General features: G+C 44.9%; 1 protein-coding gene across 1 annotated transcript; it reads left to right on the top strand.

Annotated features, from left to right (window-relative positions):
* Window positions 1-823: 823 nt before the first annotated feature.
* On the top strand, window positions 824-26,066 carry LOC115383662 (complement C3-like). The gene is made up of 43 exons (XM_030085798.1): window positions 824-900; window positions 1,667-1,862; window positions 1,942-2,104; window positions 3,988-4,082; window positions 4,853-4,941; window positions 5,105-5,187; window positions 5,504-5,591; window positions 5,784-5,886; window positions 6,165-6,285; window positions 6,386-6,501; window positions 6,673-6,819; window positions 7,324-7,423; window positions 7,513-7,607; window positions 7,684-7,872; window positions 7,970-8,125; window positions 10,510-10,639; window positions 10,864-10,938; window positions 11,070-11,270; window positions 11,331-11,448; window positions 11,544-11,632; window positions 11,724-11,863; window positions 12,289-12,501; window positions 12,849-12,900; window positions 12,984-13,073; window positions 20,000-20,206; window positions 20,337-20,412; window positions 20,988-21,147; window positions 21,275-21,364; window positions 21,654-21,804; window positions 22,243-22,328; window positions 22,964-23,041; window positions 23,140-23,295; window positions 23,412-23,474; window positions 23,563-23,644; window positions 23,724-23,772; window positions 23,879-23,969; window positions 24,499-24,588; window positions 24,675-24,777; window positions 24,854-24,946; window positions 25,066-25,158; window positions 25,263-25,346; window positions 25,681-25,825; window positions 25,925-26,066. Exons 1-43 carry the CDS (start codon window positions 824-826, stop codon window positions 26,064-26,066), a joined length of 4,965 nt encoding a protein of 1,654 aa, XP_029941658.1.
* The last annotated feature ends 805 nt before the right edge of the window (window positions 26,067-26,871 follow it).

The raw sequence follows: 26,871 nt of genomic DNA, 5'->3' as shown, positions 1-26,871 counted from the left end.
CCTTTGCTACAATACTAATAAAACTCGTCACATGCACTTTCAAAGAGCGAAATACCACTCCTGTTGTTATAGGCTAAATTACCCTTCAGCATCAGACGGTCCGGCTTCCGCCATGTTGGTCTGCTGCAAAGTTTCTACGCTCGTTGTCGTGATGATGCGCGTCCATGAACTTCAGGGGTGGAGCTTGGGGTGAGTATGAAGGGCGGGGTGTAGTCTGGGGTAGAGTATGAAGAGAGAAGTGGGTTTGGATACGTTTTCATTTCAAATGCCAACGAACTCACTCCTCTCCTCCAAAATTGCTGACTGCACCTTAAGCTACATAGGCAAGGAAAACAATATGAAATCTGAATTTTCAGTTTTCTGCATGTTTTGGTCATAGTTTGTGATCTAATTTACATTAATTCAAAGTCAAGATGACATTTGTAATGGAAGTGTAATATTATTGGCTATCATTGAGCGCAGCCGTTAAATTTCATTTCTGAAAAAGTTTTTTTTTCTAATTTATTAGATTATATTTTTTTGTATTTATTCAAATATATTTATGAGAAATCCATCTGATTTCTTTGTGCAACCAAATGTTTGGACTCGTAACGTTGCTGGATGTTACCAAACACACATTCTTGTCTCATCTCATTGATTTTCTCATGTTTATCGCTTTCCTCTGAGTGCCAATAATGTTTCCCAACAGCTGCTGGCAGGTCAAGCGCCTGTCTGTTTTCACTGAGAGTTGCTTTTGGGATAATTACGCATGAGGCAGGAGGAGATCGCTTGGTAAATAAAAGGAAGGAGCTGCACCAGGACCAGGAGACGGAGGATGAGGAGGATGAGGAAGACTCTGCTGCCGCTGCTGGCCTCTCTGGCCTTTGCCTCTCTCACGGCTTCGGCTGATAAAGCTCCGCTGTGAGTAGACCTGCTGCAGCTTCTTCAACTTTCTGTTTGACGGTAGACCGGGCAGACGACTCAAAATGTACTGAAGTGCCACTGCTGATAGAGTTCTGAAATGGAGTACTGTCAACAAATACTCAAGAGTACCGTACATTTTTTATCCCGAGTTATATTAGCGAGTGCTTCTTTTTCTTTCTCTTTCCTCAACAAGCAGAGATGTTTCATTAAATGCTTTCAATTCGAGGAAGAATTCAAATTACACACAGGCTCAATAACATATTACTCTAGGTTTGAGCTGTATTATCTCTGCTTCCACATGTTCAGTATGCATCAAAAACACGACTTATATTCAGTAATTTGAGCCTTTGTACTCTCTTACCTCCACCCTTGTCAGAAAATATGAAAACAGAACTCAGATAGCAGTTTGTTGATTTATTTTTTGAAGTTTCCAAATAAATAAATAAATAACAACATAAAAAAAAAGGAAAGCCCAGCCCAAAGCTGACAGAAGTTTGATTTGATCCCCGCTGGATGTTTGTCAAGCTCATCAATAGATCACTCATTGTGTGTAAAGTCCAGGCAGCAGCAGCTCATCACCCTCGTCTGAGCAAATACATGCTTTAGGGACGCAAGCTTTATTAATTTGAGTGAGCTGGACCTTCAGAGAAAATAAGTCATTTACATAATTTTAAGAATTCAAGTTGACATAAAGAAGATTCCAGGAAGCTTCACTCTGAAGCCTCTCTACATCCCAGTTCTCTGTCTTCTCTCCTCTCTGCAGCAAAGTCCTGTCGGCCCCCAACCTGCTGAGAGTGGAAACAACAGAAAACATCTTTGTGGAGTGTCAGGACTGCACCGGGGGAGACATCAGGGTCCAAATCAACGTGTTAAACCACCCAACCAAGACTAAATACCTCGATTCCACGTCTGTGACTCTCACCAGGCAGAATAACTACCAAATGTTTGGACAAGTCAAGGTGCGGGAAACGAATCCTAATACAGAAATGGTTCTGTTGAAGGCCCCTCGTTCCTCTCACTGTCTGTCTGTTGTTTTAGATCCCGGCTGTAGAATTCAGCAGGGATCCCAGCGTGAAGCAGTACGTTTACCTGCAAGCTCAGTTTGACGATCAGTCACTGGAGAAGGTCGTCTTAGTTTCCTTCCAGTCTGGACACATCTTCATCCAGACAGACAAGACCGTCTACACCCCCGACAGCAGCGGTGAGTCTGCTGCTGCTGAAGCCTGACGACACCTGTCCTGATAGAGAAGTCAGTCACTACAATATGAATTATAGCAACAGTAACAATTCAGATGATGTTTTTGTTTGAATACTGGATTTTCTGATGAACTTTCACATTGTCACTTGTTGAAAGTCGTATTACTTACATATTACTCTAAAGATGGAGTCAGACTCGATCCAGTAAAGATTAAAGCCTTCAGAGACGTGGAGCCACCCGAAGACAAAGCTGGAAACTATTCTTGGCATGGTGAACTATCTGACAAAGTTTTCCCTAATGCTGTCAGATGTCATTGCTCCACTCCGTCAGTTACTGAAGGAGTCGGCACAACCCTGCTGCAAGAAGGTAAACCCATTGGCTATGTGTCCGGATCACTCACTGACAGTGAAGTAAACTATGCGCGGATCGAGAAAGAGCTTTAAGCTATCTTATTCGGATGCAAGTGTTTTCACCAATGCGTTTATGGGCGTCATGTCGTCGTGGATCTTGACCACAAACCTCTCTGATAATGGTCCTCAATACAAATGCAAGGAGTTTGAAACACGTGGAAGTTCAAGCATATCACCGCAAGTCCACACCATGCGCAGAGAAAGCAGTTCAAATTGCCGAATCACTCATGCAAAAGGTCAAAGCAAATTACAAGGATCCATATTTAAGCCTTCTCAAGTATTGCAGTACACCTGTGAAGAATTTCAAAACACCAGCCCAGCTGCTGATGGGTCGTCGCCTTCGTTTAATCATTGCCTACACACACACACACACACACACACACACACACACACACACACACACACACACACACACACACACCAGCAGCCCAGGCCTGAAGTTGTCAGTTGCCGTGGCACTCACACCATAAGAGTGCTTCGTCAAAATCAACAGAAGAAGTAGTGTGACAGATCTGACAAGCCACTCTCAACTCTACACGCAGGACAGAACAATCGTTTCCAGGAATATGGACGTGGGAAGCCAGCAGTTGTCACGGCTGCCGACACTGCGAGATCTCATCATATTCAAACACCAGATGGAGCTGAGTACAGGAGGAACCGCAGTCACCTCCTGGACACAAAAGAAGAGCCGCTTTCTCACTCCAGTGATGCCTCTGATACCTGAAAGGGCAGTACGCACTCCCCAAACATCAACAACCCCTGAAACTGTTGCTTTTCACACCCGATCCGGTTGTGTGGTGAAGCCCAGAGACATTTTGGATCTGTGATAATGTTGCAAATGCATTCAATGTTTGGCATTCTTTGTCAAATTATGGTTTGAATGCTACACTTTGAAATTATGTGCAGTCGTGTAATAAACTGAATTTACTATTGATGTCATTGATAATGCAGTATAGTTAGATACTGCATCTTTTTCTGTGCAGGTTCTGCAGAAATTGTTGCTTAAACTTATTGTTATTAATATTTGAGCTGTTCTTCCAGTGCAATATTCTGGCTATTAGTGAGGACTCCTATAAGTTTCTTTCCTTCTTTTTTTTTTTTTTTTTTTTTTTTTAAAGGAAGCGGTATGTAATATTCTGAGAAGAATATGTTGACATTTAACTTTTGTTTTTTTTAAAATGTGTGCTCTTCCGCCCAATTGGTTGACATTGTCACATGGTGAAAGCCATATTACTTTACATGAGATACTTTACGAGCTATTTCAATGAGTCAGCATCATTCCACATCCTCCTCCACGCTTCATGTATGAACCGTATTGGTACAACACTAATAACAAGTGAAATACTGCTGTTGTTGCATTCAAGGTTTTGCAGTGAAGCTTATTTCCCAGCTCCAAGGCTCCGTCAGTTTAACTGAAGATTCACTGGTTGTCCCTTCCGCAATTGAACTCTCCCATTTTCTGTCCTCTCATCACAGTTCGTTACAGGCTGTTTGCTGTGACGCCCCAAATGGAGCCAGTGGAGAGGGATCCACGAACCAGATTTGAAGACGCTGTTGACATTGAGATTGTGGTGATGTTTCTTTCTCTTTTTTTTATCCTTGTCCTGTCTAGCATCAAAGCAGTAGAATGGAGGTCTGGCTGTGAGCCCAACAGATTACTTTTCCAAGAGGAGCTTATGTAGGTATAAAGCTCCTCTTGCTAATATGATTTCTAACTTTATTTTATATATTCTATATTTATATATATTCTGACCCCTGAGAAGATCAGAGGCCAGCCAGAAAGGCCCTCATGGCCCAGACAACCGGCGGCCACCCCTGAGCCCAGAGCACCCACAGGCGGCTACTCGCCCCAAGGCAGCAACCCCCCCAGGGCTCCGGATGTGCACCCTAAGACCCAGGATATCACAACCCCCCCAAACCCTCCCAACCAGATGAGCAGTCCCCCCCGACCCAAACCTTAATGGAAAGGGGCAGCCCCCAGACACCAGCCCAAACCCCCATAACATCTGGCCCAAAAGTGGCGAGGCCCCAAGTTGTTTCTTAATACAAATGTGAGAACAAAGCCGAAAACATAAAGAACATGTAGACGCGCTTAAAAATCAATAGAAAACTGGAACATTTAAACCCATTTATAGCTCTTTAATTCCTTTTGTCTACAGTTTGGAATCACAACAATTTCATAATAAAAAAAATATTTAAAAAAAATACAATTAAAATAATCTTTTTTTGTTGCTCGCAAGAGATATGTGTCTCTCTGAGCTGCATATATCCACGTAAAATAAAAGTAAAGTCATGTCTGGACTGGATTTCTGGATGATAAAAGTGTTTTTCTTTCCCTCAGACCCCTGATGGCCTCATTTTACCAATTGGTCCAACCTTTCTGAGATCAGGGATTCACTTTGGCACTTATCAACTCCCCGAAATCGGAAGGTGAGTATTTCATTAGATTTTTATTTGTTTATAAATTTAAATTTTTATGCTACGGACTTGCAGGAGCAGATAACATCCACATCAGATGGAAGGTTTTTGCAAGAATGCAAGCTGAAAAATGAATAGAGTGTGTGTGTGTGTGTGTGTGTGTGTGTGTGTGTAGTTGTGGCCTTTGGAAGGTGGTGAGCAGGTTTCAGAGTAATCCACAACAAAGCTATTCATCAGATTTTGAGGTTAAAGAATACGGTGAGTCTCCTCTTAACGTCTCTGTTCGAGTTTCTGTGAATATATATATATTTTCCCTTAAAGGAACACGGGGTGGTGGGGCGTGGTGTAGCTCGGTTGCAGGACAGAGGGATGTCCCTGGAGTCTCTACCTTTATGCCTGATGTGGCCGTCAGAGGAGGGGGAAGGGGTAATCAATAATCATCCACAGCTGATCACAGTTACCCTCCCCACCCTCCTCTCCACAGCCAACTCCAGCAACCTCCCTCTGCCCGGTAGTCGAGCTACACAGCGCCCCACCACCACAGAATAACATGAAAAATGTTTTCTTTTCCCAGTGCTTCCCAGTTTCGAGGTGAAACTCAAGCCTCGGGTCCCCTTCTTCTACGTGGACAGCAGCGACCTGACTGTGGAAATCAGAGCAACGTGAGTCAAACTTTAGAGGAGTTTCAGTTCAGGCTGGGTTGTTGGTATAACTGTGAGAGATGAGAAAAACAAATGAATCACTTTAGAATCTTTAGAATGGCTTCTGTTGCTGCTAAATTTGACCACCTTGTTTTTTAAAGTTCTGTTTAAGTCCCTGTGGAGGCTTGTTCTGGCTCATTCTTGTGGTTTCAGGTATCTGTTCGGTGAAGCGGTGGACGGGACGGCTTATGTGATGTTTGGAGTTATGCAGGACGGACAGAAGAAGGGCTTCCCGGCCTCTATTCAGAGGCTCCCAGTAAGTACAGATTCATCCTAATTCAAATGTTGCAAAGGGGCACAAAGCAAACTTAACTGATGGCACCCTCCATGGCAGGAAGAGAAAACGTCAGGTCTTCTGCCCTGCACATGTACTGATGCAATCACAAATACAGTCTGTATTTTGATAATGTCAACAAATCCAGTTCAGGATGTTTAAATGACTTCCAAAACTGGACTGCTAAACTCTTAGTTGTAATAATTATTTATGAAGCTGCAAAGATTTGAAATGCTGAAGATTGTTTGTTGCGGCGTCAGGTCCAGCGGGGCGAGGGGAGTGCCGTACTGAAGAGGGAGCACATCACTCAGACCGTTCCCAACATCCAGGAACTTGTCGGAGACTCCATGTTTGTCTCTGTCAGTGTTTTGACCAAGCTGGGTAAGAGACCAGGACGTCTGCTGATGCAGCTGAATGAAACTAACAGATGACCCTCTGCTCTTCGCCTCCTGCTGGTTTTGTGGCTTCCTTCCTGCTGCAGGTACTGAAATGGTGGAGGCAGAAGTCAGAGGCATCCAGATTGTCACTTCACCCTACACCATCCACTTCAAGAAAACTCCCAGATACTTCAAACCAGGAATGTCATTTGATCTCACAGTGAGGAGCTTCACTTGTGTGCACATAAAAATTAACTGCAAAAGTTAGGATAGTTCGATACATGTGAACTTGTTGATATTATAACATTAATATAATATATTGCACTAAAGCAAAGAAAAAGAGCGAGAGTTGCAGCTGCATAAAGTTTTACTATTTCTCCACTGACGGCAGGTTGAAGTTTTGAACCCTGATGAGACTCCAGCTGGAAACGTTCCAGTATTACTTTTTCCTGGTGACATTCAAGGAGTCACTGGGAGCAATGGCATTGCAAGGTTCACCGTCAATCCAGAAGGAAATCGACAATTTCTCGACATCCAAGTGAGTCCAAGAAGGTTTTCTTCCAAACTTTGTAAATGGAAGCAGAAAAGAGTACAAACACAACTTTTTATTGGTTGTTTTATAACGGATGTATCTCCAAATGAAAAACATTCTGTGTGCTCTGCAGTTTAAGACCATTTTCCCAATGCTCCCAATATTCTCATTTTTACATGACCTTCGGTGGGTAATCCCCTCGATGTCCTTCATAATCTAATGTTTCACATGGTGTGAGCACCAAAAAAATTGTACTGTAAAATATTTCAGCAGCTCAAAGTATTTCACATTTTCACAAGGAGAAAATAACGTTAATCAGTACAAAATCAAAGGACATACAGTACACATGGAAATACAAATGTATATCTGGCTCAACATGTCTGAAACGAGTTACAAAGAAGTAAAACTTATTTAATCCTAATCCTTCTCCAATATTCTATGATCAGAATTTGCAAGGGTCCTCCTTCCTGGATGTATTATTTAATTTGTCTTTGTGCATATTGATTCCAGGCCAGAACCAATGATCCTGGACTGACACCAACAAGGCAGGCAGAGGCCAGAATGACAGTACATTCATACGCCAGCAGCCCTGCCAGATTCATCCATATTGGTAAGAAACACATACAATGACATCAAATGGTTCATTATTAATGTGGTGATTTTATACAGTGGTGATTTATTACTTTTTTTTTTTCTGAGGTGTGGATTCAGCAGATGTAAAAATAGGAAGCTACCTGATGGCCCACCTGTCCTTAAACAGTTTGCCAGTTAGGGAACAAGACATCACGTACCTGGTGAGTCCTCTTTCATTCCTGCAACTTTACTCACATGCTCACTCAGGTAGACTAACTGTGTGGACTGTCTCTGCAGATCCTGAGCAGAGGTCAACTCCTGAAATTTGGACGTTTCAAGACACAAGGACAAGTGCTGATTGCACTGAATATTCCCATCACCAAAGAAATGCTGCCGTCCTTCCGTATCGTTGCTTACTACCATGTAGACCATGCAGTGGTGTCAGACTCCGTTTGGGTGGATGTGAAAGACTCCTGCATGGGCTCGGTGAGATGTGGATATTTTCTACAAGAGAGTTTATATGAAGTCAAAGAAAGAAAACATCAATTCAGCTTCATTTCTCACTTGTTTGCTCCACTTTTAGTTGAAACTAGAACTGGAGAGACCTGCAGCATCCTATCCCCCTCGCAAGATGTTGCATCTGAAGGTCACCGGAGACCCCGGAGCCACGGTGGGACTGGTGGCAGTGGACAAAGGCGTCTACGTCCTGAACAACAAGCACCGGCTCACGCAGAAAAAGGCAACGTGTCACTCTTCAAGCAGGAATAAAAAAAAAAAAGTGTGTGTGTATATACATATATATGTACACACACACAATGTTCTCGCCAACTCGGCGGGATTGTGTCTGTCTCCTTCAAGCTCGGGTCCTCTACCAGAGGCCTGGGCGCTTGAGGGTTCTGCAGGATCTTAGCTGTTCCTAGGATTGTGCTCTTTTGAACAGAGCTCTCAGATGTTGTTCCTGGTACCTGCTGGAGCCATCCTCCCAGCTTGGGGGTGACTGCTCCCAGTGTCCTGATCACTACTGGTATCACTGTTGTCTTCACAACCCACACTCTCTCCAGCTGTTCCCTCAACCCTTGGTACTTCTCCAGCTTCTCGTGCTCCTTTTTCCTGATGTTGCCATCACTTGGGATTGCTACATCTATCACCACAGCTGTCTTCTGCTGTTTATCCACCACCACTATGTCAGGTTGAAGAAGTGGCTGACATTGGAAAAACATACCAGTGGCTGGAAAAGGCTGGACTGAAGGACAGCACAGAGGCATCACCTGCTTGTCAGTCTGGATCTGGAAGTCCCACAGGATCTTGGCTCGATTGTTCTCGACCACCTTAGGAGGTGTCTGCCATCTTGACCCTGGGACCTCCAGTCCATACTCGGTATATATGTTCCTGTACACTATGCCCGCTACCTGGTTGTGCCGTTCCATGTATGCCTTGCCTGCCAGCATCTTACCCCCTGCTGTGATGTGCTGTACTGTCTCTGGGGCTTCTTTGCACAGTCTGCACCTGGGGTCTGGTTTGGTGTGGTAGATCCCGGCCTCTATTGATCTTGTGTTCAAGGCCTGTTCTTGTGCAGCCATGATTAGTGCCTCTGTGCTGTCCTTCAGTCCAGCCTTTTCCAGCCACTGGTATGTTTTTCCAATGTCAGCCACTTCTTCAATTTGTCGGTGGTACATGCCATGCAGGGCTTTGTCTGTCCATGATTGCTCCTCTGGCTCCTCCTTACTGGGCTTTTAATGTCTGAGGCATTCACTTAGCAGATCATCATTGGGGGCCATCTTCTTGGTATACTTCTTGGTTTCCTCCTGGATAGTGGCTCTGACGCTCACTAGTCCTCGGCCCCCCTCCTTTCTCTTGGTGTATAGCCTCAGTATGCTGGACTTAGGGTGGAACCCTCCATGCATTGTAAGGAGCTTTCTTGTCTTGATATCAGTGGTTTGCATTTCTTCCAGTGGCCAGGATATTATGCCAGCAGGGTATCTGATTACTGGTAGGGCGTAGGTGTTTATGGCCTGGATCTTATTTTTGCCATTCAGCTGACTCTTCAGGACTTGTCTTACTCTCTGTAGGTATTTGGCTGTGGCTGACTTTCGAGCTGCCTCCTCATGGTTACCATTTACCTGTGGGATCCCCAGGTACTTGTCGCTGTCCTGCACATCTGTTATGTTCCCTTCAGGTACTTCAACTCGTTCAGTTGTGATCACCTTCCCTCTTCTTGATACCATTCTTCCACACTTATCTCGTCCGAATGACATCCCGATGTCATTGCTGTATATCCTGGTGAGGTGAATCAGTGAGTCGATGTCACGCTCATTCTTGGCATACAGTTTGATGTCATCCATGTAGAGGAGGTGGCTGACAGTTGTTCCGCTCTTGAACCGGTATCCAAAGCCACTCTTGGTAATGATCTGGCTGAGGGGGTTCAGGCCTATGCAGAACAGCAGGGGGGACAGGGGACCTTGGTATATGCCGCATTTGATGCTCACCTGTGCCACTGGCTTTGAGTTAGCCTCTAGACTTGTCTTCCACAGCCCCGTTGAGTTCTGAATTACAGGCCTCTCTCATCATTTTAAGTGGGAAAACTTGCACAATTGTGGCAGACTAAATACTTTCTTGCCCCACTGTATGTTCTCCATCAAAATTCCGTAGGATGCCCTCTGTCATGTCTTCATGCAGGTGCAGTAGCCGGTCGTCTGGAGTGTCGATATTAACTGAAAGACCATCATATCTTTGCACACTCTTCCTTCTCTCCACTCTTTTTGTTGTTGTTGTTGTTTGCTTGTCTGTTCACTTGTTTTTCTGTCTATCTGTCTTTCCGTCCCCCTGTCAGGTCGAGCAATATCATGTATCAATACTCAAATAAAGTAAGAAAGCATGTTCACAAGAGGAGCTTTACGCTTATAAGCTCCTCTTGGAAGAACAACTCTGTCGGGCACGTAACAGCAGCCAAGACCTCCATTCTACTGCTTCCATGCTGGACAGGACAGGATAATTAAGTTTTGCACAAGTTTTGAAATATCTCAATCACTCATTTTGTAAAAAAAAAAAAAAATGCAGGCTCCAGTAGGTTGAGACCTTCCTTCTGTTCTCTGCAAGCCTAAAGTTTATGTGTTTTCCTCACAGGTGTGGGACAAAGTGGAGAAGCACGACACGGGCTGCACACCAGGCGGAGGGAAGGACGGCATGGGAGTTTTTCATGATGCAGGGCTGCTGTTTGTGACACACCGTGGTTCAGGAACTCCTCATAGACTAGGTAACAATGCATCCCCCCCCCAGCCTTCTGATATAAATGTGCCCCCTCATTTGAAAAAGTCATTGGAATTATATGTATTATATCCTAATAACAAACAGACAAGAAAAATACAAAAAAAAAAAACCTAAACACAAGACATGAATAACCGCAAAGGACATTACAAAGTTCTTTGTTTGACTACTCACTCATGTGTTCAAGATCCTATTTTCTTTGTGTCTTTTCAGAACTGAAATGTGCAGAACCTCAGGCAGCGAGACGGAAGCGAGCGTCTCCTCTCATGGAGGTTCCCACCACTTTAGGTGAGAATCACAGCTCAAGATAACTCAATTATTACAAATTCAGTCTTTTCTTTTCAAGTCACACTTGTAATGTTGCTGTCTTTGTATTATTGGTGAAGAGATATTAACTGGCACAAACTGTTCATTTGTAGTTGATAAATATAAATCAAGCGAGCTGCAGAAGGACTGCTGCGTGGATGGTATGAGGGAAACGCCTCCTTCATACAGCTGTGAGAGACGCAGCGAGTACATTGTCGACGGCCCGGCCTGTGTGGAGGCTTTTCTGGACTGCTGCAGAGAGATGACCACACAGCAAGCTGACCACCAGGAGGACAGTCTCAAACTGGCTCGCAGTGAGAGACGAAGGCTCAGCAGGAGGTCATTGTCTGACGTGGATTTCATTGACCCTTCAGGAGAAGAGGACGACGACAGTTACGTGGACAGCATTGACATCTTTACTCGCAGCAGCTTCCCTGAAAGTTGGCTGTGGACTGATGTCGACCTGCCCGCCTGTCCTGCTGGAGGACCGTGGTGAGTTCGCTGCAGTTAATCGATGCACATCCAGAGTTTTCGCCTCCGAAGCTGCACGTTCAAATCTCCAGTGCTTAATGTTCTCTGTGTCACAGCGAACTTACATCAGTTGAGAAAAGTGTTGTCCTGCCAGACTCCATCACGACCTGGCTGTTCACCGGCATCAGCCTGTCGCGGACTCACGGTGAACAATCCCAACTCACAATTCAACGTGTTTCACCTGCGCCTCTCCTTCTCTTCACACCCTTCATGCCGTCCTCCTTCCACGCTCATAGGAATCTGTGTTGGAGAGCCGTTGGAGGTTATTGCCCGTAAACAATTCTTCATCGACCTCAAGCTGCCTTATTCTGCTGTCCGAGGAGAGCAGCTGGAGATCAAGGCCATCCTCCACAACTACTCCCCCGATGCAATCACTGTATGTTTCAGCTCGATTTTCTAAAACAGAAGAGTTACTATTATTTCATATTGTATATTTATTTTTCCAGCGAGACTTGAAAAGAAATCAATTATTTTGCTGATTTTGGTACAAAACTGGCATCATTTCTGTCCCAATTGCTTTTCAGTCACTAAAAAAAAAAGGTTTTCTTTTGCATATGTGATATATATGGTATGTTACAAGTAACATGACAGAGACACAAATCAAGTTAAAGGTAAACACAAGCACCTCAACACCCTCAATATACTGAAGACATAATTATTTAAAGCATCTTCAAATACCAGTGATGGGACCTGAACCTGCTACATACAGTTTCAGTGTCCTCAATGCACAGGTCAGATCAGCAGCCTGAATCCACTTGTGGGGATTTTCACACTCATGTTTGTCTTTGTGTTGCTTTCCAGGTGCGAGTGGATCTGATGGAGGCGCAGCACGTGTGCAGTGCAGCGTTCAAACATGGGCCATATCGACAGGAGGTCAACGTAGGACCCCAAACCACACTATCGGTGCCGTTCTTCATTGTCCCCATGAGGGAGGGAGAGGTCCAGATTGAGGTCAAAGCGGCTGTCAAGGACTCCTCGCTCAATGACGGAATCATGAAGAGGCTACGGGTGGTGGTGAGAGACACCGACACAAGTTCTTTCTCATCTCCACAGAGTCCTCCACAGAACTCAGGACATTTATTCTTTCAGAAAGTAATTTTTGAAAGTTGGGAAGTTGATCTCATGCTTTCTTTAACAACAACGAAGAAGCTACAGCTGCAGAGAGCAATTTGCAAGTTATTATTTCGAGGGAAAGAAAGATGTGTTTTTACAAGGATGTTCACAACAGCACAGCTCTGTGTGCAGCAGCTCATTTGTCAGATTCCACACAACAGCTTGAGGTTATCCATTACGGGGCAGGTTGGCCTTCATTTGACCCATAACATCCATGGTGCTCTTTAATGTCCTTGTTGTTTTTCTAGCCTGGAGGTGTACTTGTTAGGAGTTCTAAGATCATCAGCCTGGACCCTGAAGGTGTGGTTGAGTTAATTAAATTCACTAAAACCATTTATTTTCACTTGTCATTTTCACTATCCAACCACTACTTTTCCATTCAGGTGGAATACAAGAAGAAATTCTCAACAGTCAAATTCCCAGAAAGGATATGATTCCACACTCAATTGAGAGCACACACATCTTTATCACAGGTAAGACAAATCAATAATATATATATAATATTTATAATATATATTCCAATTGACCTTTCACCAAAGCCCCCGCCCTTATTTACTGTGGTACACCGGTGTGTGTCAGTGACTCTTTATTGAGCGACACCAGCGCAATATCCGTAGTCGGCTCCTCTGACTGTAGCGCGATATTTTGAAGCGCTTTCTGCAGTAAACTTAGTGTGATGATGAAAAGAAGATGATAGAGATAGATACTTTAGTGATCCCCGTAGGAGAAATTCAGGTGTCTGAGTAGTCACACATTTACACACATAAAAGACTCATACAGACAAACATATAAAAAGGACAGATTAAAAGTTACCAGCAATGGTAGTAAAATGTACATGTTCAAACAGAGTTGTTATGCAGTCTTATAGCAGAGGGAAGAAATGATTTTCTAAAATGCTCTGTCCTGCTGCTCATACAAAGAAACCTTTTACTGCGCTGACTTTGCTGAGCGGATAGTGTTGCATGCAGAGGGTGTTTTGTGTGGGATACAGTCAGGTCGGCACCACTCCAAGTCGGCCCCGGCCAACTCGGCACCGCCCCGGGATACAGTCAACTCGGCATCAAGCCAAGTCGGCATCTCGCCAAGTCGGCCTCGCGGGCGGGGGGGCTCTCGAGTGGCCGAGTTGGTCGGTGCCGACTTGACTGTAAGCTGCTTACCAACTCGGCCAAAAGCGTCTTTCTTTTTTTTTTAATCACGATGGTGGATAATGTACCTGGGAGCTTCATGTTTGACGTCCGAGTAGCTTAGCTACAAGCGCGCAGCGCTTAGTGGCTGTCTGGTCATGTGACCGGTCCCAAGGCATTCTGGGAATCGTAGTGCAGCGATGCCGGCTGAGCCGCGATGATTTGCAGTTTTTTTCGTGCCGGCAGCGCCGCTTCTCCTCACGTAGCAGGCAGGGGACTGGAGGACAAACTGTGTGGTTATGGTGACTGACAGGTTAGAGGTGGAGAATGGACCTGGAGCTTCATGGTTGACGTCCTGTTTGAACCGAGTAGCTTAGCTACGAGCGCACAGCGCGAGCGGCTGTCTGGTCATGTGACCAGATCATATGACCGGCATGTGATCCGCGAACGCCGCATGATCAAACCAGTCGCCTGCATTATAATTTTATTGTAATGTTCTCCACCCCTGAAGTTTGGTCAGCCAGTACAATTAGATTTACAATTAGATCTAAAACATGTAGGGTCACCGCTCCTGAGGACTGGAGTTTGACACGTGATTTAAATGTATACATGACGACCGTCATTTCAGTGAAATGAAATGTATATAATATTTTACCGGAGGGCTACGTTTATGAGCTTATGAACGCCAAGAAACCACATGAACAGCTTAACATGTACTCCTGGTAATCGTTTGATATTACAGTCCCAGTTGCTATTACTGTTGACGCACACGAGATGGCGGGCAAACATTTACAACAAAATACATGCTTTTGCAAATGACAATGTTTGTTAAAGAAAAGAATAATGACTGATAAACTAACAATGTTGATCAGAAATGAACAAATCAGCATAAGCATAATGCAATACAGGTATTATGTTGTGGTTGGGATGCAATACAACAAGTATGATCGAGTTCGTCATGCAGCTTCGGTCTTCCTAGGTTTCCACTGATTGGGTAAAAATAAATTAATTGTACTGGCTGACCAAACTTCAGGGGTGGAGAATATTACAATAAAATTATAATGCAGGCGACTGGTTTGATCATGCGGCGTTCGCGGATCACATGCCGGTCACATGATCTGGTCACATGACCAGACAGCCGCTCGCGCTGTGCGCTCGTAGCTAAGCTACTCGGTTCAAACAGGACGTCAACCATGAAGCTCCAGGTCCATTCTCCACCTCTAACCTGTCAGTCACCATAACCACACAGTTTGTCCTCCAGTTCCCTGCCTGCTACGTGAGGAGAAGCGGCGCTGCCGGCACGAAAAAAACTGCAAATCGTCGCGGCTCAGCCGGCATCGCTGCACTACGATTCCCAGAATGCCTTGGGACCGGTCACATGACCAGACAGCCGCTAAGCGCTGCGCGCTTGTAGCTAAGCTACTCGGACGTCAAACATGAAGCTCCCAGGTACATTATCCACCATCGTGATTAAAAAAAAAAGAGACGCTTTTGGCCGAGTTGGTAAGCAGCTTACAGTCAAGTCCGCACCGACCAACTCAGCCACTCGAGAGCCCCCCCGCCCGCGAGGCCGACTTGGCGAGATGCCGACTTGGCTTGATGCCGAGTTGACTGTATCCCGGAGCGGTGCCGAGTTGGCCGGGGCCGACTTGGAGTGGTGCCGACCTGACTGTAAACCGTTTTGTGTTTCCAAGGATGCCCTGCATTACAGCCCTCATTCTCCTTTCGAGCATCACTCCCACTGAGTCCACCTTCCTCCCCAACACAGACAAAACCTTCTTAATCAGCTTATCCAGCCGATTACTGTCCCTCTGGGTCATATTGCACCCCCAACAAACAACCCCAAAGAACAACGCACTAGCCACCACAGACTGATAAAAGATGTAAAGCATCTCACTGCACAGGTCAAAAGATCTTAGCCTACGCAGAAAGTTAAGCCGAGTCTGTCCTTTCTTGTACACGGTGTCTGCCTGTACGGACCAGTCCAGTTTACTGTCCAAATGGACTCCCGGGTACCTGTAACTGCGCACCATCTCAAACTCTAAGGGTGCTCATGGACTTCTGAAGGATTTGTTGCGCTTTAAAAAATGGTTCAGTTTGCAAGACAAAATGAAAACTTGGTCAAGAGGAGTTTAACTCCCAGTGAAGGACATTGACTTTGAGCAACCGCCGCCACAGTAAACACCCAGGTGCAGCCGACGTACCACAGTCGAGGGAGTACCATTTTCCAGTGTGAGAGTCGCTGCAGTCGCGTGGATGGAAGTACGTGGAATAAGCTAGATAAAGCGATCACTAAATGGTTGGAAACTGACTGCAGACTTGTCAACGTGGTAGAAGACCTCAGTCTGAATGATGTTATCAGGTTGGCATGGTCTGAATGTGCACCTTACCTCATGGGGATTGTGACGACTTCAAAGACCAACCTTGTCACCTGAAAGGAAAGTTTAGGGTCCAGTATTTATCTGACGCGCTGCCGACTCATCCAGGAAGCAAACCAATACTCGGGATGCGATTTGGTGGTTTGATTACGCTCACACTCGATAGATACTGGTACAATGTTGCAATTCAACATACAACATGCAGACTGAAGCGGTGCGGTGCAGTGCTTAGGGTAGCTGCACAAAGGAAGCGACATGCGCTAACTAATGCGTTACATACGGACATGCGCTAACAAAACATGTGGTCAACAACCCGCTCTCCTCTCTCCAGCTGACTGCAGGCCAACACGCCCTTTTTGTAGCTACCTGTCGATCACTGCATGCATCACGTGACTCAAGCTCCGTGCGTTGCCATAGTAACCCCAAACACCATGTCACACATTAATGGGGTATTTTCACAGCTTCACTACTTCCTGAAAATAGCTGTGCACATTCATTTCCTGTCTTGCATTATTGGCCAAACTGATTAATCCAGGTGTGTCTGGTTTAGACTGCTGCAACAAGACACACCTGGATTAATCATTTTGGCCAGTAATGCAAGACAGGAAATGAATGTGCACAGTTAATTTCAGGAAGTAGTGGAGCTGTGAAAATGGCCCATTCACTATAATATGGCTCCTACAGGGATGTTAGTATAACCGGCTGGTTAATGGTGATGCCTCACAGCTGTGGCAGGAACCAATGACCAGCTGGGCTGTGTTGTGGGAGGGGATAAATTCGGTGCGGACACGCTTCCTTCCCCTTGGCACTTCTGGGTTGGAGCAGGTATGTGGCAGCATGCGTGTCTACTGACTCGGTGTTGGCGTGCATTAATATTTTCTATTTGTTCCTCTAAGTCCCAGCGAGCAGGTCAGCGTGGTGGCTTGAGGGGTCGGGACAGCCGAGTTGCCTCTGTTGCCTTGTTCTGTCTTCTGTTTTTTTGTTTTTTTTCCTTGCTGCGTTTTTACTGTGCCTCAGCTGGGTCAGTGCGTTAGCTGGTGGGATTGTTTGGTTGATTTCATTTTGGTATTTTTTTTTTTGTTGGTTGTTTTCTTTTGCAGGAAACACCAGCCAAGGCTCAGCAACAGACTGAGGGTGGGTGTGCTTTGCTCGGGTGCGTTTTAACCAAGTTGTGCGTTGTTGTTCTCCCACCGTATTTGTGGTGAATATTGTCTTTTTCTGTGTCCACTGAGTAATAATAAAGCAGGTACTTTTAACTCTCTACATAACTGCCTCAGCTTCCATCTCTGAGCTGTTCCTAATTGACTCGGTTACATTCGCATTTCGTATTTCATATCTGCACTCCCAACCCGAGTTTCATGTGCCCCGGGGCAGCCCATGGCTGGCCATGCTTCCTCACTGCTCGTACATTGCGTTATTAATCTTTTGACAGCCTTAAAGGGACTTAAGGCAACTTTACAAAATTTACCTCAGTGCTGCCGCGATAGGCGCTGCGGGTAACTGCAGCCACCAGCCAAGGCGGCACGGGAGCGCGCACAAACATTTTACAGAATTGGCCGGCTTCACAGCGCTGCACCAGGGATGCTAATACTGTTTACTACGTCGCGGTTTACTGCAAGACCACTGTGCATATTATGTGATTGTTGTCAGCATCCGTTTTCACTCCAAAATGCAGCTGAAGTTCCCTCCATGAATCAAACGCATATCCAATATTTATTCGGGTGCCTGCGGCTTCGGTCTTTTTTTTTTTTGGACTGACGAGTTAACGCTGAAAAAGTCCTTTTTTTCTTCGTGGTGTTTTTTGTGGGCTTTGAGTGGACGGATGCAGTTATCCGATTGTATGGGGGGGTGGGGGAGTGCGCTTCAATTCACAGACCGGGAGCAAATATATAATATACCGGGAGAGCGGACAAATGAAACTACAAATACAACTACAAATGAACTTTCTTCTGTTGATTCTTGGTTTGTCAGCAAGTGAGCAGCAGCGTATTGTGCACGCGCAATTCATTTGAAATGTGGACACGGAGTGGTGTGGGTTTCCTCCTCTCTGCTCTGACTGCAGCAGGGAGCGCTGCGTGAGACTGACCACCTGTGAGTGCTTTAGGACGGGGGAGGGGCTCACGGCAGCACTCGCTGCTTGCTGAGGACAGCGGAGACGTCCTGTCACGTCTCCACAGTTGCTAAATTTGTCACTAGTAGTAGTAGTAGTAGTAGTAGTGGAAAGTCGCCAGATTTAGCGAGAAAGTCACCAAGTCGGCAACACTGTCCGCCCCTGATCCCAGCAGTGTTTGAGTCCGTGTCCACGGCGGCCATGTTCTTCCTGTTTGGCAACGTGCATACAGCGTCAATTTAGGTCACATCCCCACGATTGCGTGGGAAATTCGGACCCCGAACAGCAATTTGGCATTATTATTTGGCACACAGCCTGTATAAGGCAACAGACAGATACGCGGATTGGCCTGTTATTTTAGGTTTTTAATGCTTCACGACCCATTAGCATTGAATAAACTGGAAATGCATGTGTAGTTTTTCACAAATCTTGCCTTAAGTCCCTTTAATATGTAAATATATATTTTAAATGGTTGTCATGGTTCACAGTAAGATCTATGCCTGGGCCAGGTATGGCACTAGGTGTATAGTGACTACACAGGAAAGGTCAACTCGGATGTAAATAGTCTTTACTCCATTGACAATGGCCTCTTCCAACATGTCAGAACGCTATGGGTGATGTCATGTAAGTTTCGTCCATTTTTATAAACAGTCAGTGGTCTTGGCCCAGCAGGGGAATGTTGCTGTTCACCCCAAAAAAGGTGAGTGACATTATTATGACCTGTGTAGTTTTACAGGCTGCATGGTGGCGCAGTGTTTAGCGTTCAATTACCGGCCGAGGCTTGGGGCCTTTCTGTGTGGAGTTTGCATGTTCTCCCCGTGTGTGCGTGGGTTCCCTCCGGGCACTCTGGCTTCCTCCCACGGTCCAAAAACATGCATGTCAGGTTAATTGGTCACCCTAAATTGCCCCTGGGTGTGAATGGGAGTGTGAATGGTTGCATATCCCTATGTGTTAGCCCTGCGACAGACTGGCGACCTGTCCAGGGCCGCCCTGCCCCGACCCTCGTCCGCAGCAGCTGGGATAGGCTCCAGCCACCCACAACCCTGAGAAGGAGAAGCGGAATAGAAAATGGATGGATGGATGTAGTTTTACACAACATTGCATTGACCAATGATTAAATACAGACAATGAAAAAAATTTTTTTTTAGGACTTCTTTAAACTGTCATCAATTTTGTTAAGTGTGTCATTGTGGGACCATCACCGCTCTGGGGAGGAGACCTGGCTGCTGTGCCGCTGGTGTCTGACTCTAAGACACCATTAAACGAAACAATTAAAATGTCACCTGTGTAACGTATAAGCCCATATATTTGCAATGGACAATGCTATCTGAGTTAAATTGACAGACGCGTAATTTATTCAATCCTTAGCCGGTGTCTGTTCATCCACAGTGATGCTGCTCTCTGCTGCTGTGATCTTTCTCTGGAGTTATTCTGGGCTCCTTTAATTCCAGTTTTTAGGATTCTGAAGAGCTCATCCTTATTTACCTCCACCTCAGACATGAGGGGATCAATTTCCAGCTCAGAAAAACTTTCTTTTTGCCAAGGCTTCTCCTCTCTGTTTGACCTCAGTGGGCCTCTGAACCATGAATATATCAGGGTGTGGCACGTCAATGATGATCGATTTCAGCCAAAGTATTTATCACAGCCACTCATTCGTACGCTGATATCGGTCAGATACGAAAGTTTCGTAAATCCCACTTGTGTTCTGTCATGCGGTGAGATTGGCAGTCTGATCTCTTCTCATGTCTGTACAACATTGATGAAAGGCGGCCAACGTGTTTGTGCAGGAAGAGAAGATATTTCAGCTCTCATGGAGAATGCCATCAGTGGGAAGTCAATGGCCGAACTGATCTACAAGCCCTCAGGCCCTGGAGAGCCGAACATGATCCACATGACTCATCCTGTCATTGCGACCATATATCTGGACAGAACCAACCAGTGGGAGGCTGTTGGCTTTCAGAAACGTGCTGAAGCCCTTCAACACATCAAAACTGGTAACTCGGTCAAGCATACATACTTTATAAATCACATAGCATGCAAATGACTATAACTATGCTGCCATAGAAGTAAAACTACACACATTTGATTAGAGTTACTGAAAAAGCTGCATTTCTTTTTGTCCAGGCTACTATCAGGAGTTGGCTTTCCGTAAATGGGACGGGTCTTTTGCTGTGTGGCCGAATCGCCCGAGCAGCTCCTGGTGAGTATTATATCCAGAATCATGATCCCGCTCAAACACACCACATTTACCCTCCCTTTTTAAAATGTCTGAGCACTCCTATGAACAGTAAAGTGCAATAACAGCAATTTGGTGCATGAACAAAAAAGAAAACATAAAACAATTCGGGTGGACTACCGGTTTACCTTCATAGCCCTGTGGATTATTCTGCCACGTCACCGGCCATGTAACTGAGCTTAGGTTTAAAAGTCAGTGATGTAGTTATTGAAGTCCTGACTGCACAGGCTCAGGTGGCACGGCCAACTCACAGGATTGCCTTGCTGAAGTCTTGACCTGTGCACGTGGAGGGTCCCAGACCTCATCGGTGTTGAGGGGATCCGAGACAGTCAGCTGATCAGACGGTGATGGTGAAGCCACCCGTCGGAGGCGACTGGCGTGCCAGCGTGAACCGTCGTTCAGGCGAAAAGTGGCCGGTCCCAGCTGTGCTGTGATCTGCAGTGTGCAGACCTTCCCCTGTGCACCTCCATTCCACAAACATACTGAACACACTTCTAATTCCAAATTAAATAAAAATAAGGCATTCTCTCCTCTTTAAGGCTGACAGCCTATGTTGCTAAGGTGTTTACCATGGCCCATAGTCTGGTGGCGGTGCAGGAAGAAGTGATCTGTGACGCCATCAAGTATTTAATCCTCAACACACAGCAGCCCGACGGCATGTTTGGAGAAGTTGGAATTGTGATCCTTGCAGAAATGACTGTGAGTGAAATTATTGTGAATTCTTCAGATTTTCCCTCTGAGATGAATAACAAAGCTGGAAAAGATTCATCTTTTAAAGTCACATTGATGTGAGCATGGTAATGTGACTGGGATTCTGTCTGCGTAGGGAGACGTAAAGGGAAGAGATACAGACGCCTCCATGACGGCCTTCAAACTGATCGCCATGCAGGAATCACGGCCGCTTTGTGCTGCCACCGTAAATGTGAGGATGCCACCAGCATGTGCTCTCTTCTCTTATATTTACTTCATTAACTTACTTCATCTATTTCCATTAAACTGTGTAAATTGCAGTTTTTTGTGCATTTTTAGATATGATGAAAACAGACACACAAAATCCCCCACCCCAAATATTTCATGATAAATCTCAGCTACGCTTCTCAGATGGACAAAGCGAGAGAAAGAGGTCAAACCTGCAACCCTGTTGCCTGTTTCCCTACGCTTGTGTTTAATACCTCGTGTCTATCCTGCTTTCTCCATCTTTCCAGGGTCTGTCAGGCAGTATAGACAAAGCAGTGAGTTACCTGGAGAGGCACCTGGACAGCCTCACCAATCCTTACGCCGTCGCCATGACTTCCTACGCGCTGGCCAACGAAGGCAAACTCAACCGGGAGGTCCTTTACAGATTTGTTTCCCGAGGTGTGTTTACAGTGGAATATACCAAGCAGATATTCACACACAACCAGCAAACATTTCTTTGTCATAGTACTCTATGTGTTCTCAGTGATTTAATAATTGGTGCAGATATCTTAACCTTTTTAGAAAAATCATTTCATGTCTGATTTTACCTCATTGCAGATAGAATAGAAATACTTTGTTAATCCCAGATGGAAATTGTTCAACAGTATCATTTAGTGAATGGGTTAACACAGTAAGTGCTGCAGATGTATTAAAAATAAGCAATTATAAAAACATTCAACATTAGAACACCACTTTAGACCTAAAGTCATGGTATCTCTACCAGGCTAACCTTGGTAAAACATTTTTAAAAACTGATACATGAACAGTGTGTATCAGTCTGCTGGATGAGGCGTCTTTCATGTCGAGCACAGTGTTTACAATGTTTTTGCCTTTCAGATTTGTCTCACTGGCCTGTGCCAAGGGGGCATCAATACACACTGGAGGCCACAGCGTACGCTCTCCTGGCTCTGGTCAAGACCCGGGTAAGCAAACCTGTAGGCTGAGAAGGCAGCGAACCTGAGCTCAGAGTTTGATGGTGAATGGCTTTTGGGAATATTGGAGTTTTTGTCACGCTCGAGGGTGAAGAGTACCAGGAGAAAGTCCCAGAGAGCCAGGCAGAGCTGGAGTTCAAAATGAAAGTCATTTTATTATCCAATAAGGGAAACAAACTGCAAAGAGTCCTAAACGGAGAGTCCAAAAATCCACAACGGAAAGTGTCAAAGAAATCCAACAAAGGGAGAAAGTCCAAAACAGTCTCAGGATGGAGCCTGCCACGGACTTGGGAGATGAGGCGGAGAAGCTCCCTCCAGAGGAGGACACGGGGACATGAACCGACAGGACACAGACAGCCAGCCCCTTAAATGCTCAGTGCAGCGGGTATCTGGCATCACGCAATCAAGACATCAAGATAGGGAACAGCAATCAGACGGGGTGGGGGGGGGTGTTACCACAGGTACAGGACACATTAGAAACACCACAACCACAGACAGGACTAGAAAAACTGGAACAGTCTTGGTGATGATGATGAGGAGAGATGTAAGCTGCACTCGTTCATTTGTCTTTGGTACCAGTGGTTCCAAACCTGAGGAACTTGAATTTTATTCTTCTGTTCATAAAGGCTTTTAAAGATTCCAGGCCTGTAGTGAGATGGTTCACCCAGCAGCAGCTTGTGGGCGGAGGCTTAGGATCAACCCAGGTACAACAAAACTTCCTTTACTCTTTGTCCTCAGTGGACTTTCTTTGTTTGCTCCTTGCCTTCGCCTCACATTTTCTTCCTCCTTGTTTTCTCTCCAGGCGACACTCATGGTGTGCCAGGCTCTGTCAGAGTACTGGATCAATGCTGAAAAACCAGAGTACCACCTGAACGTGGACATTTTGATGCCGGGCAGGCCGAAGCCTTACAAGTTCAACGTGAACAGAGAAAACCACCATCTCACAAGAACATTGAAGGTGGAACCACAGTCCTCCATTCACATTCAGAAAACACACCTGTGATGCCGTCTAACCTTTCTTTGTGTGTGTGTGTATGTGTGTGTGTGTGTGTGTGTGTCTAAAATTCTCAACAGAGTAATGGTATAAACCACAACATGACAGTGAGAGCCACAGGATCAGGAGAAGCAACAGTAACAGTGAGACATCAGCTTTGTGTTTCCTCAATATATTTTCAAGCTTTTGTGAACGTTGTTAATATTTACATTATTCTTCCATCTGTTTCAGATGGTGTCCATGTACTATGCTCTGCCTCAAGAAAAACAGAGTGACTGTCAGAGGTTCAACATGTCAGTGGAGCTCATCCCAGGTAACCTGCTGCTTTCCGTTTCTGCTATCCAACCTGTGTTTATGATCTTTTTTGGTAATCTGATGCTTTCCTTTCTCAGAGAAAATGGATGTTGAGGAGAAGGTGTTCCAGCTGAGAATAGAAGTCTTGTAAGTGAAGCTCACCTCTTGTCCTGCTTGTTTGAAATCAGTCTTTTGATAAGTGAGCATGTTTGTGTCTTTTTGTAGTTCCTCTCTTATTTTTCATTTTAAACAGGCACAATGACAAAAAGCGTGATTCGACTATGACAGTCTTGGACATTGGATTATTGCCTGGCTTCACTGTGGATACAGACGACTTGAACCTGGTGAGCAATTTCAAAAACATCCACATTGAGTAAAGTTTAAAAGTTGGCGTATTGAATGCTACACTGTGCAACACTGTTGGGATATCTGTCAGTATCTGCTTCCCCCCCAGATTGCCTGTGGAATGGTCAAAATTTTATAATGAAGCCAAACACTGCAGACCCTCCACTCTCTCAGCCAGTTTCTCCAATCAAACTCCAGACTGGACTTGTTAGGTTTTTATAATCTCAGACCAACACTTGGACCCCGTTTGTGATCACGTCCCCAAAGAGGTCATCTGCAGGGCTGCATCACACTACTTGGATTCACTCCTGCAGCTTACATTCAGAGCAGTCATAATTTGTGTAGGTTTGTGAGCGTTAATGGATGCAGGACATATAATCTTATAGATTCAAGATAAAAACGTCAGAAATGTTTTCATTTCATGTGGTCTTAAAACTCCAGCAAAAGATATTGTCTGTTTTTATCATCTTTCTTTGAAAACAACCTCGTGGTTACAATGTGAGTGTGTGTGTGTGTGTGTGCACACAGTTGTCTGAGGGACGAGCCTACACCATTGCAAAATATGAGATGAACAACGTGCTGTCAGAAAGAGGCTCGCTCATCATCTATCTTGACAAGGTGCGGCCATCTTTGTCACCGTCCTCATCTCCCCTCCTCACCACGGTGTTGCTTCAATAACATCAGGTTCCCCCGTCGCTCCACAGGTTTCTCACATACGACCGGAGGAAATCAGTTTTAGGGTCAGACAGACACTCAAAGTGGGCGTCTTACAGCCGGCGGCTGTGTCTGTCTATGAATACTATAAAGGTGAGTCTCCGGGTCACGAGTCGCCATGGTTCAGTAGCGCAAAGCTGTTCCTCATGAACTTTCTTTGTTGTAGCAGAAACAAAATGCGTGAAGTTGTACCATCCAGAGAGGAGAGCTGGACAGCCTCTGTGGTTCTGCAGAGGTGGTGAATGCACATGCGTCGCCGAAGGTGAATGAGATTCACCCATTTGGATGATGTGCCCTTAAAAGTAAAACATTGTCTGGTTGTCTTTCTTGACCTCAGAAGACCTGAACATTCACACGTCGTCTTCATGTTTTTGCTTCCAGGGAGCTGCAGTCTGCAGAAGAAGGGCAAAATCAGCAATGATGAGCGAAGCGCTAAGATTTGTGAGGCTACACTGACCAACAAAACAGAGTTTGGTAAAAAAACAAACAAAAAAAAAAGTTTCTCTCCAATTATGAAAGTGTCTCTCTATGTGGGAAAGGACATATCACAACAAATCAGTCTCTCACTTTTTACACAGCATACAAAGTACAGCTGGAGGAGACAGTAGCTGATCTGTCCACAGACACTTACACTGTGAGGATACTGGACGTCATCAAAGAAGGTGAGTATCTTTAACTTTCAATACCTTTTTATTTACATTTTTAGTCTGTTAAAGGCCAAACAGTCTTTATACCTCCAGTTTTATCCACAGATCTTTTACATGTGTAAGAGAGAGGATCTTAATAAATCTCCTGTTTGTAATCCTAAAATCTCTCCACTAGTCACTGCTTGCAGCTCATCACACGAGCCTTTGTTAAGTTAGTCAAGCAAAAAGCAGTTGACTTATGGTGACACAACTGCAGTTCCTCAAACGATTGACTGTAGTGCCAACAGGAAGGCATTACATGTCTCTAAAATGGAATTAAAAGAAGTGGTCTGTGCTGTCATCATGGCAGGAAACACTGATGTTGGTCCTATGGGTAAACTGCGCTCGTTCCTCAGCCATCAGCACTGCAGAGGGGCTGTAGGTCTTCAAAAGGGTAAAACGTATCTCATCATGGGCTCGTCCCAAGACATCCGCAGAGACGACCAAGAACAGACGTACGTGCAGTCAGACTTTTCTGCTATATATATAATCTATTCTCACATCAGTTCATCATGAGCTCCTGTGTTTCTGGCTGGTTGTTTTCCACTCTTCAGGTTTTGGTACATGCTTGATGAGAAGACCTGGGTTGAGTACTGGCCCACAACAGAAGAGTGTCAGACAGATGAACACCGACCGTCCTGTTCGGGCTTGGAACACATGGTGGATCAGTTTCAAGTCTTTTCATGTCGACAATGACGAAGTCCAAGGAACTGTAACCTTTATTTTTCATCCATCTGATGTGTTTTCTATGCAACATTGCATGGGAGAATAAAGTATGTTGTCCTTAAAATTTGGTGTTTTTCATTTCAATTCTCTTTGCCAGTCCTTGTAAACTTCATAATTTGGCCGGCCGGCCCTCATTGAGGTTCTGGAGGTCCAATCTGACCTTGTGTCAACTTCCAAAAAATTCTTGGTGTTTTTGTAATTCTCTTCCCCTTTTCAAGAACATTTGTTTATATCCTCATTTAATATTTTTCTTTTCAATATTTTTCCATTGTTTTGTGAATCTTGATTAAATGTTCCTTTATTTTAGATTTTTTTTTAAAATTATATTGTTATATTTGTATTTGTGAAGGACTGAAAAGTCACCTCAACTAAGGATGTGGCTATCTTATAGATTAATTTATATAAAATACGAAAAATCCCCCCCAAAATGCACAGGATCAGCACCTGTGCCTTAATTGGGCCATCGTTACTGGCTGGGCTAAACCAAAACCCGAGGGGTGTTTGAAACTAAGAATATTACATTCACGAAGGACATAACTAGATGTAGATAGAATAAATAACAACAGTTCATAAATATATACAACGCCTTTTTTTTTTGTATAACCTTTTAATAGTTCCCCAAAAGTATGTATAGAACCACATACATAAACAGCACACCCCTACAGGGTCCGAACAATGGACTGCGCCGTCTGAGGTCAGACAGGTGAAACAGCGGTGGGCGGCGCACCTTTCTGAAGGAGCAGACAGGAGGAAGAAGGGCGGGGCCAAGGTGAGT

The sequence above is a fragment of the Salarias fasciatus genome, assembly GCF_902148845.1.
Source record: "Salarias fasciatus chromosome 23 unlocalized genomic scaffold, fSalaFa1.1 super_scaffold_20, whole genome shotgun sequence".
NCBI lineage: Eukaryota > Metazoa > Chordata > Actinopteri > Blenniiformes > Blenniidae > Salarias > Salarias fasciatus.
This window is presented reverse-complemented; position numbering and strand designations above follow the sequence as displayed.